The following is a 17005-nucleotide window of genomic DNA, read 5'->3' on the forward strand; positions in this document are numbered from 1 at the left end:
TTTGATGATCCGAGCCGCTCAATGTGTGCAGAACGTGATTTTAAGCGTGCTTGCGAGAAATCGGCAAAAAAAATTACCGGAAAGTGCTTGTTTTGAGCAGTTTTTAATTGAACCGTTCATTAAATCTAAGCTAAAAACTGCTCAGATCAAGTCTTTCCCGGTCATTTTTTTTGCTGATTTTTGATGAGTACCCTTAAAATCACATTTTGATCATATTGAGCGGCTCGGATCATCAAAATTTGATCGGGAACTATGGGGTGTTTTTTGGGGTGTTTTTTTGGATGTCCCTTGAACCGCGTTATTATATAGATGGTTTTTTGAAAATATATGTGTGTGTGTGTGTGAATACATAATATGCTTGGTGAAAAAAAAAATTAGTTAAACTAACAATTTGAGGGTACTGATCACGAATAACTGACTGGATGTGGGTAAAGACTTGGGGCATTTTTCTGTTTTGTCCCCTCTTCTTTTTTTTTTTTTTTTATCCCAAACATGGCATAAGTATCCTTTAAGCCGCACACAAACACCTCATACATTTATACGATAAATTTTTCCTAAAAGAAAAACATTTGTCTCTCTCATGTGCAATAGGTCTTTTTAACTAGATGTGGGTTAGGAGAGGGGGCTTGAGTTTTGATGTCAATCCACTCCCGTTCAATGGCACCGGTGACCCTTGTTGTGCACTCAATTTGGGCGGTGGGCCAAACCTTGCTTTCTCAAAGCCCTGTTTAATTGAAATGGTTTCACTCACCAGTCACCATAATGTAGCCAAAAGTCATATATGTAATTAATAGTAGTAGTTGAATTAGACACACCACCATAATATAACCAAAAGTCATTCAAAATTTAGGTAATGTGTCACTTTTTTTAATTGAAGGGAAGAGATACTAATGCTTCGTGTTGAGATAATATAAGTGCCATAGTCTACGAAGATCCAAAACCTCAGCACGGATTATTGAAATATTTATGGGTAGAGATAAACTTATTCACGGCTCAGCAGTGAACAAGTTTTTTTTATAGCAGTAATCAATCGCGACCATCCAAAAGTGTTCTGGAATGTCCGAATTTTAACTTTTTTCCGAAATTTTTTTATTAGCATCCGGCCCGTCCAAAACGCTTTTGTACGGTCTCGATTGGCTCCGTAAACAACTATTCACGACTCCGCCGTTAAAATGATTTTCTCTTATGGATATTGGTTTCTCTGGTGTAGATTAAACGACAACTACGTAAACAAAAAAGTGAATCTGTAAGCACAAATTTCTCTTTTATTCTTTACGGTGAGGTGGGCACACTAACTCTATATGTGTGTGCACTCCAATAGAGCATAATAGTATCCCTCTTCTTTGTCTTCAATCCCTCTTCAAGAGGCAGTAATTCGTTTCTTGGACCACAGATTGTTGAGTGCATCCGGTTATTGGATGTCGAGTAGGGTTGAAAATGAGTCTGAGTCGAGTTTTGTCGAGTTCGGCCTGAGCCTTAACTAGTAGAGCTCTTAACAAGTCGAGCTTCTCATTTACTAAACAAGTCTCTTTAATCGAGCTGAGCCACTCTTAACGAGCCGAGCTTTTGTCGAACGAGCCAAGTGGAACTCGGCTCGTTTACTAAACGAGCCGATTACTCGAGCTCGAACTCGGCTCGTCTACCAAATGAGCCAAGTTGAGCATTAACTAGTCGAGTTGAGTCGAGTCGAGCTCGCGAACTACTCAGTTCACTTGCAGCCCTACCTTGGGATATTTGTCGTCAGACATATAGTAGTTTACTTCTTTTTATCTAACACTTCAATTTATGACCAGAGTTTCCGTTTGAAAAAAAAAAAGATTGGGAAAGCACAAGACACCAATCCGGGCCTGTAAGCCCAAGTGGTCCGGGCTTTGATGGATAGTCATCATTCCAATTGTGTTCGGGGTTCTTCCGGCTGGTCCCATGGGAGTGAACTTTTTTATTGGTGCGGGCGGGAGGGGCATGAGGGAAGGGCGGCGGCGATGGGGGAGGGGGGAGCTTTGGGAAGAGGGAAGAAAAATATTTAAGTTTAGATTTAGGTATTTATAGAGATGAGGATTGGGGTAAATTTTTTAAAATTACACCCACAGAATCTATAAGAAAACACACAAAACGCGTATAAGACTTGGTTGGCCATAAAACTGAAAAATAGGACCGGCTTGTCATTATCCCATTGTTCTCCTAATCAGATGCAATTTCGACTTAAGACTTTATTTATTTACTTATTTTGTTTACTTGCTTATTGTAATTAAATCAAGAAGTAAAAATAAGTGCAGATTTTATGCACGGATGGCATCATGACATTTTTAAAAATCTTTTCTGTTACTTCTAATATTTGAGGCAATGCGCCCATTGGCTAATCGGAGGGAGGGGGCAGCATGCTGCTGCACCTCATTTTGGGGCCCACCCCGGTTTCGCTCCGATGATCTAAATCGTTCACTTTGTAGAGCTCGTCGAGTAGAATAACTATGCAAAAAATCAACTTAATTGGATATCATTAAGTACCTGATCGGAACCTTTTTATCTTAAAAAGAATGGATCCGAAACACTGGATCAAATCCACTGTAACCTATGGACTGAGAGTTATATGGGCTCCAATCAGGTACTTAATGATATCCAATTAAGCAGATTTTTTGCATAATTATTCTACTCGACGAGCTCTACAAAATGAACGATTCAGATCATCGGAGCGAGACTGGGGTGGGCCCCAAAATTGGGACACAGCAGCACGGGGACAGCAGCCCCCCGTGTCCTGGGTAATCGTACTTGGATAATTTTATTTGACATACTTTAATTGCGGTGCTTTAAAAGCCTTTAACATTATTTATGTGTGTAAATATTATAAAAATAAACACGAGGGTTTGTTTGCAAAACAATAATACACTTTTATAATTCATTATGAGGCTGTTTGTTTGACCGGAGAATATATAGAATATGCATATTTATGGTTTGGACAATTTTTTTTTTTATCTAAAATAAGCCAATATTGAACATATAATTCCAAAAAGTTTGAATTATTTATACACATCATAAGAGTTGTGGGATTATTTTATTTTTGATGATCAATCCAGTTTGATTTTTCTTTTCTTTTCTTTTCTTTTTTCCCCAATATTATGGGGTTAGATTAAAATTAGTGGATAACAACCAATGAGAGTTCGACGTCTATACATAGAGTTTGTCCAACATTGATTAATTATCTCTTTCAAAATTAGTATATGAGTCTGAACGGTCTCTCCACTTATTACAAAATAATTCTGAAGACGATGCTCTAACAAAATCAAATCTCGGATCTCTTGGAAGCCCATGGGTACTATGAGATGGGCTAAGAGATTGTTTTCATTGTTTTTATCAACAGTCAAACATTTCATTTATAACAAAACGCTCTAAGATATTACAATTTTTATCACTGGATACAGGAGAAAACTAAAACTATCAAGATCTAGATGTGAGTACATGCCGAACTGAACACTATTGCTCAACGGCAACAACTAGGTTACCGAACTAGGAACCAATCCTCAAAAATGAGAGTAAAAATCTTCTAGGAAAAACAGTTCAAACCCGAAAAAAAATGCAAAATGAAATCGACCCGACCGTACAACCAGCAGAGAGGAAAGGATTTCAATCCCGTGGACTAAATCCATTAGGCACGCTAGCCGGAATATATTCTTCACTATGTCAAACGAACGTGCCCCGATTCCCCGAAGTAGTGATATACTACAAACTCTGAATTCCTAGAAAAATGCGAAACTTGCACATCGCCCCCTGAGATTTTCTATAAATACAGAAACCTCCACTTAAGTTTCTAAAAACATTACATCCGTTTGTATAATTGACAGAAAGCACTAACGTCGTCCTGTTCACTCCACTAATTGCCCATCTTAACCTTCTCACTCACTCCTCTCACTCACTCACTCACTCTTTCAGGTATACATGCCATACAAACCCTATAAAAGTATTGCAGCAGAAGAAGAGGCATCCTGTTTTACATTTTTTGGAGCATCAGCACACTGCAACCATTTACGAAATTCAAAACAAGTGAGATTGGTTCGTTGGTCGACTCTTTGTTACTCAAATATCCATTTACAAACATCGATTCAACCGCAACAAAAGCCTTTGAACAATGCACCAAAAAATAGAGATTGAATTTGCACCCGAAAATTGTTTTTTCAATACCCAATCTAACCGTGGCAATAGCCATCGTACGGTGTCCAAAACTACACAACTGGATTCGAAATTAAAATTGTGCAACAAATCGTTCATTCGCGACCAAAGCCGCTGAACACTTTTTAAATTATGAGGTTCTTAATTGGAACCGGTTCAACCAAGACAAAAGTCGTTGAACGGTCCAAACTGAAAATGTTTTTTAAGTAAGATTTATGTTATATATCTTGATTAAGTCCCTACATAATAACGAAGCCTCGCATGATTCATATTTCATATGAATCAGCATGAGGGAAATGACCAAGTGTCAATATATACGGTAAGGGTAAAGATGTCTTTTGACCCCCCAAAATTAATGCCGTCTGCCAAATGTTGACAGGCGGGGGGAACTCATAAATTTATTTCAAAAGCAAGGGAGAGCAGTGCATCTTCAAAAACATAAGAGGAGGTTTCTGCATTCGTTAGAAAACTCGGGCTAGGTAAGTCAAACTTATCAGAATATATATTCCTTGATTCCTTCACAGAGTCAAACAAAGTGAAACATGGCCCTAAGGTGAGATTCGGAACTAAACTATGCTTTTTGGGTACACTCCTATTTAAATAAGGAGCTGTTTCCATTTTTCGATACTTTGACAAAACATGTGGAAAGTAGCTTCAGGCATTGCTTTGTTTCTCTTCGGAAGGCTCTCTTTATTTCTGCTGCTGTCTTCTTCTTTCAATCTCGACAACAAAGTTTCTGCCTTCGGAAGCAGCTTGAGCCAAACCCCGGATTTGTCCAATTCTGTTTCCACATTGCATACCAATCACTCGCGTTCGCTTCTCGGCAGGTTCTACGTTTGCATTGTATTCAATTTTGATCAATTTATCCAAGTCAACTTTGCTAATTTAATTTACGCGATTCAAGAAAACCGAAAAACCAATATTAATAACTGCAAATTCCAGTTCCCCGTTGCATACGAATCCCGCTCGCGCAGGATTTGTGTTTGCTTGTTGACAGGTGCTACGATCACTTTCTCATTTTACCAAAGTCAACTTTGCTAATTTTCGCAACGAAAGAAAATGCATAAACCCAACTTTGTTGAACAATTTGATTGATGTTGTATTGTTTTGAGTTATATATATAATTATTCAGTTGTGCATTAACTTGAGATATGATTCCGAAACCTTGTTTGGTTTTTGCTTATTGCAATTGATAGCTTTCCAAGTTTGAACAAAATTGCTTGAAATATTCTAAAACAGAGTATGATTTGGCCGTTGGTTAAAACATGCCAAAATGTCGAAATTATTCGAAACGTTACCTAAATCTGTAAGGAAAACTTTGTGCAGCATAGATGAAGTCGGTAAAAAAATCCCAATCGCGATGGCTCCAGCTACAGCTCCGGTTAATTGCAGGCCCCTGATCAAATCAGAATTCACCTTTCCTGTAAACTCCACTCCTTTCCTTATGTGCCATGCCTCCACAATAGTAGAGGTAATGAGAAAGGAAATGGATGTGATTTCTTATTTAGCACTAAAATTGTAAGCAGAAATATAGTAACTTCGATTGTTCCTGATTTTTGGTGTCTTGAAGGTTGGTAAAGATCATTTTTTGGTGGCTTATTTTGGTGGTTCGTATGAAGGAGCACCTGACGTCAAAATTTGGTTACAAACATACATGGTAACTAAATAATTACTCCATTCGTTCCTTGATGATAGTCCACTATTGGAAGTCGTACTATCTTGTGGGCGTCATCGAGATAAAAGACTTCTGCTCATGAGTTTTGGAATTTGTTTGCACCAATTTAAAGTTGTAATGGGCATCATTATTTGGTGAAATTATGCAATAGTCTGGTTGAATGCCAGCATCCCCGGGTCCGGTTCCTTAGTAGTCGAGTTGAATGCCATTCTCTAAACTTCCGATCATTTTGGTATTTCACCTATTGCATGTTTCTTATTTTTTGACAGCAAACATGTACTATCTTTACATTTTTGGTACTCATATAACTGGAATATTTGGTCAGGATGGTAAATGGTTCGCTCCGGCTGTGGCTGATAATCAGACCGGTGTTCCAATGTGGAACCCAGCTCTATTTAAGCTTCCGTCCAACGAGGTGCTTTTGTTCTATAAAGTTGGCCCCAGTACCCAACAGTAAGTTTTTTTTTTTCCTCTATGGTTCTGGTCATTTAAATTCTTGTTGTTGAGTGTTGTCATTTTCTCTTATCATGTGCGTCGAAATTTCGCAACTCTGCCATCATAATCAGTTTAGTTTTCAATAGCCGTTCAAAAAGAGTCAAGTTTTCAATACTAAATTTACCTAAAAAGAACTATTATATCAGATACATGATACAGTACCAGCTTCGTGCCCTCCATTTACGTAGGCAAAAACTAAAAGGCGAGTCTCTCTTTAGTCGGTATGAGGATAAATTGTGCCATGCACTCGTATTTTCCAATATGACCATTGTTAATTCCTTTCGAAAATTCGATAGTATAGTTAGAAGTTAGAAGTTAGAAGCTATGCTTCTCAGGCCTTGTGAAGCTTGTGCATATAGACGTACGGGATGTTCAGAGACAAGGCAAGAACCTATATATCTTTATTTTTATTTGATAACACGTTAAGCTATTTGGGCAACTAATGTATAGGACTTCTGCCGACTAGAAAAACAGAAAGACTAGTTAGCAGCTACTTAAGTCGCATTTTCGATGCCTCTGCTTGATGTTCACTGACAGAAATTGAACTTCAGATGGAGTGGATGCATGAAGCGGTCCTATGATTTCGGTCTTACTTGGTCAGGAAGAGAACAGCTTCCTCCTGGTATTTTAGGACCGATCAAGAACAAGGTATAAACGGATACGTTGTCTCTCATAATTGTTTGCGTATTTAATTGCGTTGTAATTCAGTAGTACTTGCGAAAAGTCCATTTCTTAACTTGTGCTTACTTTCCTCAGCCCTTCTTGTTGGAAAATGGCACCTTGCTATGTGGAACTTCGGTAGAAAGTTGGAATTCCTGGGGGGCATGGGTCGAGGTTGTAGCAAAACTCTAATATGTACATTATGCAATTTGGTTTTGTGCACTTTTTGGAAAGAAAGCAAAAATTGTGTGCGCGGTTGAGTTGTTCATTCGAGTTTGTGACTCTTATAACGCAGATGACACATGATGCTGGTATGACGTGGAAAAAGTATGGACCGATATATATCAAGGGCGACACTCTCAGTGTGATTCAACCAGTTCCATACAAGACTGCAAACGGGTACTTGCGCGTTCTGATGCGATCCTTTACGGGAATCGATAGGGTTTGTATGTCGGAATCCCGTGATGGTGGCTACACCTGGAGTTATGCAACACTTACTCAACTACCCAATCCAAATTCAGGTTGTGACTAACACCATAATATTTGTGTTGATCGAACTATGGTTGATTTGGGCTCTGCATACATAGATATTATATATGATTACTTGTAAAACAGACTACATGGATAGGAATAGCTTGTTTTCTCTATCCATATATACCAAGTTATCGCGTGAACATCTATTTACATACCCTTCATTTTAGATGGCTGATACTACGAGTTTCTGTTCATTAGGGATTGATGGAGTAAAGTTAACAGATGGCCGCCTCCTACTTGCTTACAATACAGTGTCCAGAGCAATTTTGAAAGTTGCCATCTCACCTGATGATGGGGATACCTGGAAAGAGGCCTTGACATTAGAGGATACAACGGGAATGGAATTCTCTTATCCGGCTGTTATACAGGCTAGTGATGGATTCGTTCACATCACGTATACATATAACAGGACTCAGATTAAGGTAATTTAACTTTGTGATCTTCATAATGTAAACTTACTTTCTAAACCGAAATAGCCGGCATTTTCTTTTCATTTTATTTATTACTAAAAAAAGCTGCTCCCTCTCCGTCCTATATTGTTTGTTCACTATGCCATACAAGAATGTGCAAAAATAGTACTATTTGTTCTCTTTGAAAAGTCAACGAAAAACGTTTAGATTCAATTTTTTTTCTACTAACTAAGCCTAACAAATGATAAAAAGCTATTGCAAAAAAAATAAAAATAAAAATAAGCGGTAATATTGTTGAAAATTTAATCGAACTTTTTAAACAGACATACATCAATTGCATGTCTTCTTAAAAAGTTCAGTTTCTCGTACACTACGAGCAATATGGGCTCGTACAGTACAAGCAATAAGGGCGGTGGGAGTATTATATATCCCATCATCATCATCATCAGTGGAAGCTTTTCTTGTACAAATCTAACCTCGTATTTGCTTGCTTTTGCAGCATGTTGTTCTTCAACCCAACTGTATGTAGGGCATATTGATACGAGAAAAGGTTGGTATATATTCCATGTAATTTATCTGCTTTAAGTGTCGTGTGGGTCAGAGTATTTCGATGGTGCTCCAACTGATGCTGTTGTAAAAATTATATGATTTTTCGAAGAGAAAAAATGCAAGACGTTATTGTAAGTTATGTCTTAATTTGTAGATTTCATGTACTTGCTTCGTTTGCTACATATTGGTCTACAGCTTGATTGAGTTGCGTATTTTTTCTGTAATAACTCGCTGAATGGAGGAACATTTTATTTTCTTCTATAAAGTAAATTCCGAGTTTTGGTCGGAACAGCAATATGGATCGTGAATCATTCAAATGGAGATTCCTTGCTCAAAGATGTTCAATTTGTTCTTCAGCTTGAGGGAACTGGTTTTATCTGGAATAATGGGTGCAGATGTTTACCCTTAAATGCAAATGAAAACCTTATTTAAAAAAAAAACAAAAACAAATGAAAACAGGATTTATCTACGTGTCATTAATCAATATAATTTGGTTACTTTGGATCTATAGTGTAACCAATAAAGCTTCAATTTTCAACAGCCATCAAACTGTTGTTCTTCCTTGATGGACAGTGAAAATTGAGCCCAAGATCCACTCCTTATAATGATTCCTGGTGGTATTCCCTCATGTTATTTAAAATGGGGCCGATCACACTTCACTTGACGATTCGAATCGTTCATTTTGAAAATCTTAATGGATTTGATGTCCATGCAAATATCAAGTTCATTGGATACTGAAATCCATTTGAACATAGTGTATTTGTCATAAGAAAAATATACCGTCAGACTCTTAATTGTTATTTATGTCTAAAGAAAAATATGATTTGTTCGAGGCAAACTCTGATCAACTTGGTTTTGTAAAGCTTGGAGCTCAATTCTGGGATAAACACAGAACATAGGAGCATCAACATACAATTGGCGCAGGGAGGGGACACACAAGTTTAATCTAAACTACCTTTATCTCAAATTGCATGCTTGTCCACTCTGCAAAATAAAAACTTAAAAGTATCATAATAATAACTTTTTGTCAAGAAAAATTCAAAAAAAATTCATCAGTACTTTAGATATCAATAAGATCTTAAAAAAATCTACCTCCATCCCATGAAGATTTTCCGGTCAGCAAATTGATAACTTAAAAATGATACATTTTTCCACTCAATATCAATAAGTCCTTTCAATTTATGAAATAAAAATGTGAATTTTTTCTTTAAAAAAATGTTATTTTGAAGTTCTCATTTTTTGGATCGGACAATCTTTTTAAGATGAAGGGAGCATATTTTTAAAGTCCTCATTTTATAGGCCGCACAAGCATTTTTAGAACGGGGGAGTACGATTTCTCCCATTACAGAATTGGTTTGAATATTCATATACATAAGAAAAATTTGTATAGCTCCCCTAAAGTTGTCCAGTCCAACCGGGCAACCCATTTTCAGGTCCAATTTTTTTTTTTTTTCAAACGATAAAATATGATATTATAGATCCAAAAAACAATACATCAACAGAAAATTCCATTCCTAAACAAGGGATCAAGAAGCCAAAATCGTTTACTTTACAGAATTCGTCGACCAGAACAATTATACAAAAGACACTGCTTTAGTACATTATCGGAGCACATTTGTATTCATGAGTTGAGTTCTTCAAGTTCTGATCCCCTATGCCCAATTAGATGATGATTGGTGTCCAGTTAGAGCGATTATCGACCTACCATATAAACGAGTCCGATGATCAAAACGAATCTAATGATCAAAGTGAACCGGGATGAGGTTGGCAATGACTGAACTTCTGTTTTTGGTCGGCAATAACTTAAAAATTACTAGTTAAAAAATATCAAATTATTTTTACTGATCAATAAATGGTTGAAAAATTTTAAGTTTATTGGAAGAGAGTTGTTGAAATATTTTAATAAGTTGTTTTCCCTACTTAATAAGTTATAGATTTGATGCAAAATTTGTTAATTGCCTAACGTGAACAACAAACTAAAATCCCATTCGATCTAAGTCATCAGTCAACGCTCTTTCCTTCCAACTCCATTGGCGGAGTGTTTCTCTCTCTCTCTCTCTCTCCAATGGATTGTGATCATCAAAGTCCATCATCGGAAGAGACGAAGAAGTAGGTATGAACAAGAAGAAAGGACAAAACAGCTTACCTGATTTCCATACTGAACAACGGGTAAATTTTCAATCTTTGTAGCCAATCTTTCATTTGTTATTGCAGATCCATGGGACAAGATTTGGTAAATTAGTCACCTTGTCAGAAACCTGAGGGTAAGTCAGCGGAATTTACTCGTAAAGATAATCTAGAATCAGAAACTGGCACATGGTTTCTCAGGCAAAAACAATCAGTGACTTTTTTCCAGGCATTATAGGTAATGGGTGCTTTCCATTAAACTAAATGGACTAAGCCCGTATTTTTTTACGAATTTCTTGACAAGTCATTCTCTCTCTTATACATCAATTGAAATACAGTATCATTTAGAGATTATTACCATTAGTGCCATTAACCTGTAGTTCAGCGAAAACGCACTACTACTATGCACATTTTTGTATTTCAGAAGAAGGGTTTTCAACAAGCAGGAAAACTAAGAGGAGGGTTTTCAAAAAGATTGATTTTTTGCCCGATTTGATACTTGGAAAAATGTGGAAACTAGTATATGGAACTGCTTTGTTTCTCTTTGCAATGTTCTCTTTGTTTCTGCTGTTGTCTTCTCCTTTCAGTTTTGATAACATAGTTTCTGGCTTTGGAAGCAGTTTGAGCTATACCCCATTGCATACCAATCACTCGCGTCAGTCTCGTTTGCTTCTTGACAGGTATTGTGCTTATCTTCTTGTCATTTTGATGGTTTCGTCAAATTCAACATTGTTAATTTTAGAAAACCATAAACCCTAAGTTTTGACAATATTGACAATTTGATTAATTCAGTTTTGAGTTATGATTGACTTGGGCATAACTGTATGGAGATATTTTTCCCAATTCTTGTAATGTTCAGTTTTGTTTTGTAATTTTTTGTCTGCTATTTGGTGCACTTCCTACCTTATCAACAGTATCAATTAGTTGAAAGCTTGCGAAGGGAGTAGTATTTGGCAGGTAAAGCATGCTGACACGTTTAAATGCAAACTCTGTGCAGTAAGGTAGGTGGAGATAGTGCAAACACCAAAATTTGGATGGGTCAGGTTGCGGATTTGGATGGTCTTATTGAGGAGCCACTGATAAAGGAATTCACCTTCCTTGCGAAATCCGCTCCTTTCAATAGCTGTCATGCCTCTACATTTGTAGAAGTAATGAGAATGGAAATGTCTCTTTATTTCTAGTCCAATCAGCAGCAGGAATGACTTAGATTGTTACTGATTTATGATTTCTTGCAGGTTGATAAAGATCACTTTTTATTGGCTTATTTTGGGGGTTCATATGAAGGAGCACCTGACGTCAAAATTTGGTTACAAACATACCAGGTAACTAAGTACTTTACCACTTTAGGCTTCATGGAGAAGCATGTGAGATTTAGTTAGGCATAACAACTGTTCTGGCCTATTATCCAATAGAAGTCATTTTACTCATCTGAGTGTCTCAATCTGGAACAGAAGATTCAAAACTTTCTTGGCTTTGATTTAGTGGTAAAACTTTCTAAAAGCAGCCTCTTTGTGCATATATTGCCAAATGTTAGGTCTATCTCCTGTCCTCCCTTCCCCATACCCATCTGTTGGGGATTTCACGGGTACTTCTATTGTTTTATTGTCAATGCATGCATTTTTCTATTTAGCAGCACTTAATGTATCATTTCAAGCAGGTGTACAGTCATGAATCATGACTAAATGTTCCTCTGTTGTAGTGTTAAATTTCAGTCTCTAAACTTTTGTGGATTTAGGAATTTCACCGATTCGATGTTCTTGGCAGGTAATGTCAATAAAATTTTGTAACTCATATGACTTGAATATTTGTTCAGGATGGTCAATGGGATGCTCCCGTAATTGTTGATGAACAAACCGATGTTCCAATGTATAACCCAGTTCTGTTTAAACTCCCATCCAATGAGGTGCTTTTGTTCTATAAAATTGGCCCGGAAGTTCAAAAGTAAGGGTTCTCTCTCTCTCTCTCTCTCTCTCTCTCTCTCTCTCTCTCTCTCTCTCTCTCTCTATGGTTTTGGTTTTCTAATTCTGGCTTATTGATTGTTGTCATTTTCTGTTCTCATGTTTGTCGAAATCCTTATGATAAGTGTTTATAGGAATAAAACTTTTGCGACTTAGTTATAAATTTGTAACCAGTTTAGCTTTCGACTTTACTAAAATAAATTTGATATTGGATCTGTGAGCGATAAAATCAATTTGAAAGCATAACTTACAGAAAAGAATGGATATCAAATATCATATGGTATCAGCTTTGTGTCCTCCTGCTATATGGGCAAAAGCTAAAAGGTGGGCCTATTCAGCTAGTATCAGGATAAATTCTACTTGGGCTCCTATATTTCCCATATGAATACTGGTTATTCACTCCCAGTGAGTTATTTCCTGATTACTAAAGAGTAAAGATGTAAGTTTTTTTTATAGGTAGGCTAAACGCCTTAAGATCTTGTGATGCAATGGAGGTCGGTCAGTCTAGGGATCTTAGAAGCATGTGATACAAATAGGGGGTTGTTTAACAACGCCGCAAGAATAAGTATTCAATTATGTGCCCAAATGACATGGATATTAGTGTTTTTACTTTGATTTACGAACCTAGTAATCTCAACAAAGTCCGTTTAAAGTGGCTCATGGGACAAAAAGTTGAACACAATAATGAAATGCAAAGAATGTGGGCGACTCTTGGATATATTATCACTCTATAAAGACCATGTAACACTTAAATAGGATTCACAAAATGACGCTCACAGACAATTTCCACTCAATAGAAAGAGTTGCAACTTTGAATAAGGATACTTTGCACCAGTAGGTGCTTGTCAAATGTGATTGCCAAAACACTAGGGAACTTTTGGCCTAACCGATTTGAAACTTGATTAACATCAAATAAGCTGTAGGACAGAAGGAGATTCTTTCAATTTGAACTTCTAGCTGGAACTTTCAAGCTTTATCTTTATATCATGCATTAGGCTCATTCATTGAGTGGACTCCTAACTGAGGTTTTGTGTTGTACACATGTACACTCGAGTAACTACTCTCTAATGGAACTAATTGTGCTGTAGCACTTGTACTCTATAAACTGAAAGACTAGTTAGTAGCCAAGTAATTGCATTTTCCTTGCCTCTACCTGATGTTCATGGTTGGTAATTGAACTTCAGATGGAGTGGATTCATGAAGCGTTCCTACGATAAAGGTATCACTTGGACAGCAAGAGAACAGCTTCCTCCTGGTATTTTAGGACCAAGCAAGAATAAGGTATGGATAAGTTATCTCTCATAAATATTGATAAATTTCATTGACTTGTAATCCAGTACTTGCAAAAAAGTCCAATTTGTATCTGCTACTTACTTGCCTCAGCCCATATTGCTGGAAAATGGCAACTTGCTGTGTGGATCGTCTGTAGAAAGTTGGAGTTCTTGGGGAGCTTGGGTCGAGGTTGTGCAAAATCCTCAATTATATTAAGCAATTCGGATTATCCAGTTTTTGGAAAGAAAGCTAAAATTATGAAGTGAGTTGTTAATTGGAATTTGTGGCTCCTGTAAAGCAGATGACAGCTGATGGTGGTAGGACATGGAGAAAGTATGGACCGATATATATTGAGGATGAGCCTCTCAGCGTGATTCAACCAGTTCCATATGAGACTGAAAATGGGACCTTGCGTCTTCTGTTGAGATCCTTTGACGGAATTGATAGAGTTTGCATGTCGGAATCCCTTGATGGTGGCCTGAGCTGGGGTTATGCAAAACCTACTGAACTACCCAATCCAAACTCAGGTTCTGACTATCACTATACGACTTAAATTGAACCTGTGTTGATTTGGACGCCTTACAGATATGATCGCTTGTCAAACAAATTACATGTACGGGAATAGTTTGTTTTGCTATTTATACTAAGGTACTGAGAGGATATCTATTCTTTGCAATGACTCATTTTTTGCCATTTTCAGTTGCAATGACTCATAGCAATATTTTTTGTTTACATCTATATGGCTTATACGCAACGGCAGAGTCACAAAGAGACCAGAAGAGGCTCATCCGCTCCTCAAGTTTTCTAAAAGTCGAATTTTGCCTAGAAACTTGTTTTTGATTGTCCCTTCTAAAGTTTCTACGTACCTCTTAAATATTTTGAATACCCCCTTGTGTTTTTGAATATGTGAAAAAAATCCACTTTTCAATCTCGATTCACATTTATCTTTCATTTCTCTTTCTACTCTCGCTGCTCTGCGACACTGCTTACCACTAATGTGGTGTCACTTGCAGCTTCATGCGTGACTGCGTGTTATACCTATCCTAATCCCACTCGTTTATTTTGTACTATCATACGCTGTTAAGTGAATAAGGGGTTGTCTATTTTGAGGATTCTATAACTGGACAACTACTTATTTCTTACTTGTAATTCCTTTCCCTTTCAAGTTACAATAGGCTGATACTACGAGTTTCTATCTATTAGGGATTGATGGAGTGAAGTTAATGGATGGCCGCCTCCTACTTGCTTACAATACAGTCTCCAGGGAAACTCTCAAAGTTGCCATCTCGCCCGATGATGGGGCCACCTGGCAGGAGGCCTTGACATTGGAGGATGAAACAGGAATGGAATTCTCTTATCCGGCTGTTATACAAGCTAGTGACGGATTAGTTCACATCACTTATACATATAACAGAACTCAGATTCAGGTAAATAAATTTGTTACCTTGATAATATGACCGTCTTGACCAAAAATAGCCAGCATTTTCCTTTCCATTTATTTGTTTATTCAAAAAAGCTATTGTCTGTCTAACTTTATTTGTCCTGTTTTTGCAGCATGTTGTTCTACAACCATACTGACACCAGGGCATATCGGTACCAAAACTTTTAGATCAAAGAAGGTATGAATCTTGGTAACTCACATTTTATAATGTGGTAGACTAGTTCAGCAGTTTTCTAATCCCGAAAGTCCATTTGGAAATAAAGTGAAATCTATTTTGGGTTTAATAAAATTTGAACTTACCAAAAAGAAAGTGAAATTTATTTGGTTTCATTGGTTATGACTAATTTATCATATAAATACTACCATTGTTTTTTTCTTTTTAAGTTTTATTGCACAATGGTGAATGGCTCACCTTATTTGGCTATTTGATTGTTCCGCTCCTGAAGTTCTTCGTTGTGCTATTCTACTGAGTTTCCATGTACTCGTCACAAAAAGGTTGATAGTCCATGTAAATTATCCAACTCTTGGTGCCATCTTACTCTTCAATGCACAATTGAAGCTTATTATGAGAAATTCTTATCCATCATCATGTGAATGGATGATAGCTTCAAATCTGGTTCTGTTTGGATCTAGGTTAAAGGTTTACCCAAGGCTGTGTTTTTTTTTCTTTTTCCTCCCCGAAGTTACCTAAGAATGTGTTCAGAATCGGATCGTGGATTTGGGGAGGGATTCATAAGGGAAAGCAAAAGTTGTAGCGAAAGATAAGGAAAATGAATGAGCTGAACTTATTCATTTGTTTCCTTATCATTTTCTTTCCTTGGTACATCCCTCTACAAATTGGTTTTGTTTCTAGGTTTTATGTATATAATCTCCATATTCATTCCCCGTCTCCTTTTATTTTCTCATTATGCATTAAATCTGAGACGCTGTTTGATTCCTAGCATTTTAGCATATGCTGCCTAGCAAAGCTCTAAATATTGTGTTCATGTCAACGCTTTCAACAATTGGAGCTAAACTCAGCATATCCTATGAACTGGTTCGTTCCCGTCGCAGAATTTTGATGGTGCTCCACTTGATGCTGTTGTAAATTAAAAGACCTTGCAAAGGGATACTCAGTGCATGAGGCTCCCGCTGTTGTACGGTCCGGGTAGGATTGGATGTAAACTACAAGATTTTAAAAGAGAGAAAATGCAAGACGTGTCTGTAAGTTACGTTTTGTTTCGTTTGTTTCCTTCTTTTTTACATTGTTATTTACTTTTGTAAAGTATATTTCTCGACCTAAAGGCACCACAATGATGAGTGCTTCGAAATTGTATGGGGTTTTTTTGGTAGCTGAGGGAAATAGTTACTGGGTGTTATCTAAATTTATGGACATGCACGTTTACCCTTGTATACAAATGAAAGCATGAGTTATTTACCTATTCATAACTGAATGTCCTTTGGTTATTTTGCATAGTGAAATCAATACAGCTTCTATTTTCAATAGCCATCAAGCCGGTGTTCCTCCTTATTATGCATCTGTCAGTTTGCTGAAACTTGGAAATATTTGATAGCGAGAATTAAGTGAATCGGATCAGTCGTCACTGATGCCTTCCGGCTTTGATTTGGGCATGGTTTTGCTGACATAATGTCCCTTGTGTTCAATTTTTGGTGGTATAGAAAGGCCGCTGTTTCAACGATAAAACTTTTTAAGAGCTGCCGCTTTGTGCTTGGCCAAAGGTTA

The 17005-nt window shown here is 37.1% G+C and overlaps 2 protein-coding genes across 10 annotated transcripts; both read left to right on the forward strand.

Moving 5' to 3' along the window:
• Positions 1 to 4714: 4714 nt before the first annotated feature.
• On the forward strand, positions 4715 to 9451 carry LOC131304069 (uncharacterized). Of its 2 annotated transcripts, XM_058331180.1 has the most exons (10): positions 4715 to 4988; positions 5488 to 5632; positions 5732 to 5818; positions 6162 to 6289; positions 6883 to 6979; positions 7088 to 7165; positions 7287 to 7512; positions 7724 to 7947; positions 8435 to 8485; positions 9298 to 9451. In XM_058331180.1, exons 1-9 carry the CDS (start codon positions 4801 to 4803, stop codon positions 8462 to 8464), a joined length of 1203 nt encoding a protein of 400 aa, XP_058187163.1. In that variant the 5' UTR covers positions 4715 to 4800; the 3' UTR covers positions 8465 to 8485; positions 9298 to 9451. The 2 variants fall into 2 exon arrangements, with proteins under 2 accessions (XP_058187163.1, XP_058187157.1); XM_058331174.1 differs by lacking the exon at positions 9298 to 9451 and having other exon boundaries at positions 4716 to 4988; positions 8435 to 8773.
• A 983-nt stretch (positions 9452 to 10434) lies between these two features.
• On the forward strand, positions 10435 to 16707 carry LOC131304113 (uncharacterized). Of its 8 annotated transcripts, none has more exons than XM_058331254.1 (12): positions 10443 to 10597; positions 10699 to 10748; positions 11232 to 11291; positions 11609 to 11759; positions 11847 to 11933; positions 12425 to 12552; positions 13754 to 13850; positions 13953 to 14030; positions 14143 to 14368; positions 15045 to 15268; positions 15396 to 15460; positions 16276 to 16707. In XM_058331254.1, exons 4-11 carry the CDS (start codon positions 11646 to 11648, stop codon positions 15417 to 15419), a joined length of 978 nt encoding a protein of 325 aa, XP_058187237.1. In that variant the 5' UTR covers positions 10443 to 10597; positions 10699 to 10748; positions 11232 to 11291; positions 11609 to 11645; the 3' UTR covers positions 15420 to 15460; positions 16276 to 16707. The 8 variants fall into 8 exon arrangements, 7 of the variants coding, with proteins under 7 accessions (XP_058187241.1, XP_058187237.1, XP_058187258.1 ...); XM_058331244.1 differs by having other exon boundaries at positions 10522 to 10597; positions 11199 to 11291; XM_058331258.1 differs by lacking the exon at positions 10699 to 10748 and having other exon boundaries at positions 10435 to 10653; positions 16336 to 16707.
• Positions 16708 to 17005: the final 298 nt, after the last annotated feature.

The sequence above is a fragment of the Rhododendron vialii genome, chromosome 1a, assembly GCF_030253575.1.
Source record: "Rhododendron vialii isolate Sample 1 chromosome 1a, ASM3025357v1".
Taxonomy (NCBI): domain Eukaryota; kingdom Viridiplantae; phylum Streptophyta; class Magnoliopsida; order Ericales; family Ericaceae; genus Rhododendron; species Rhododendron vialii.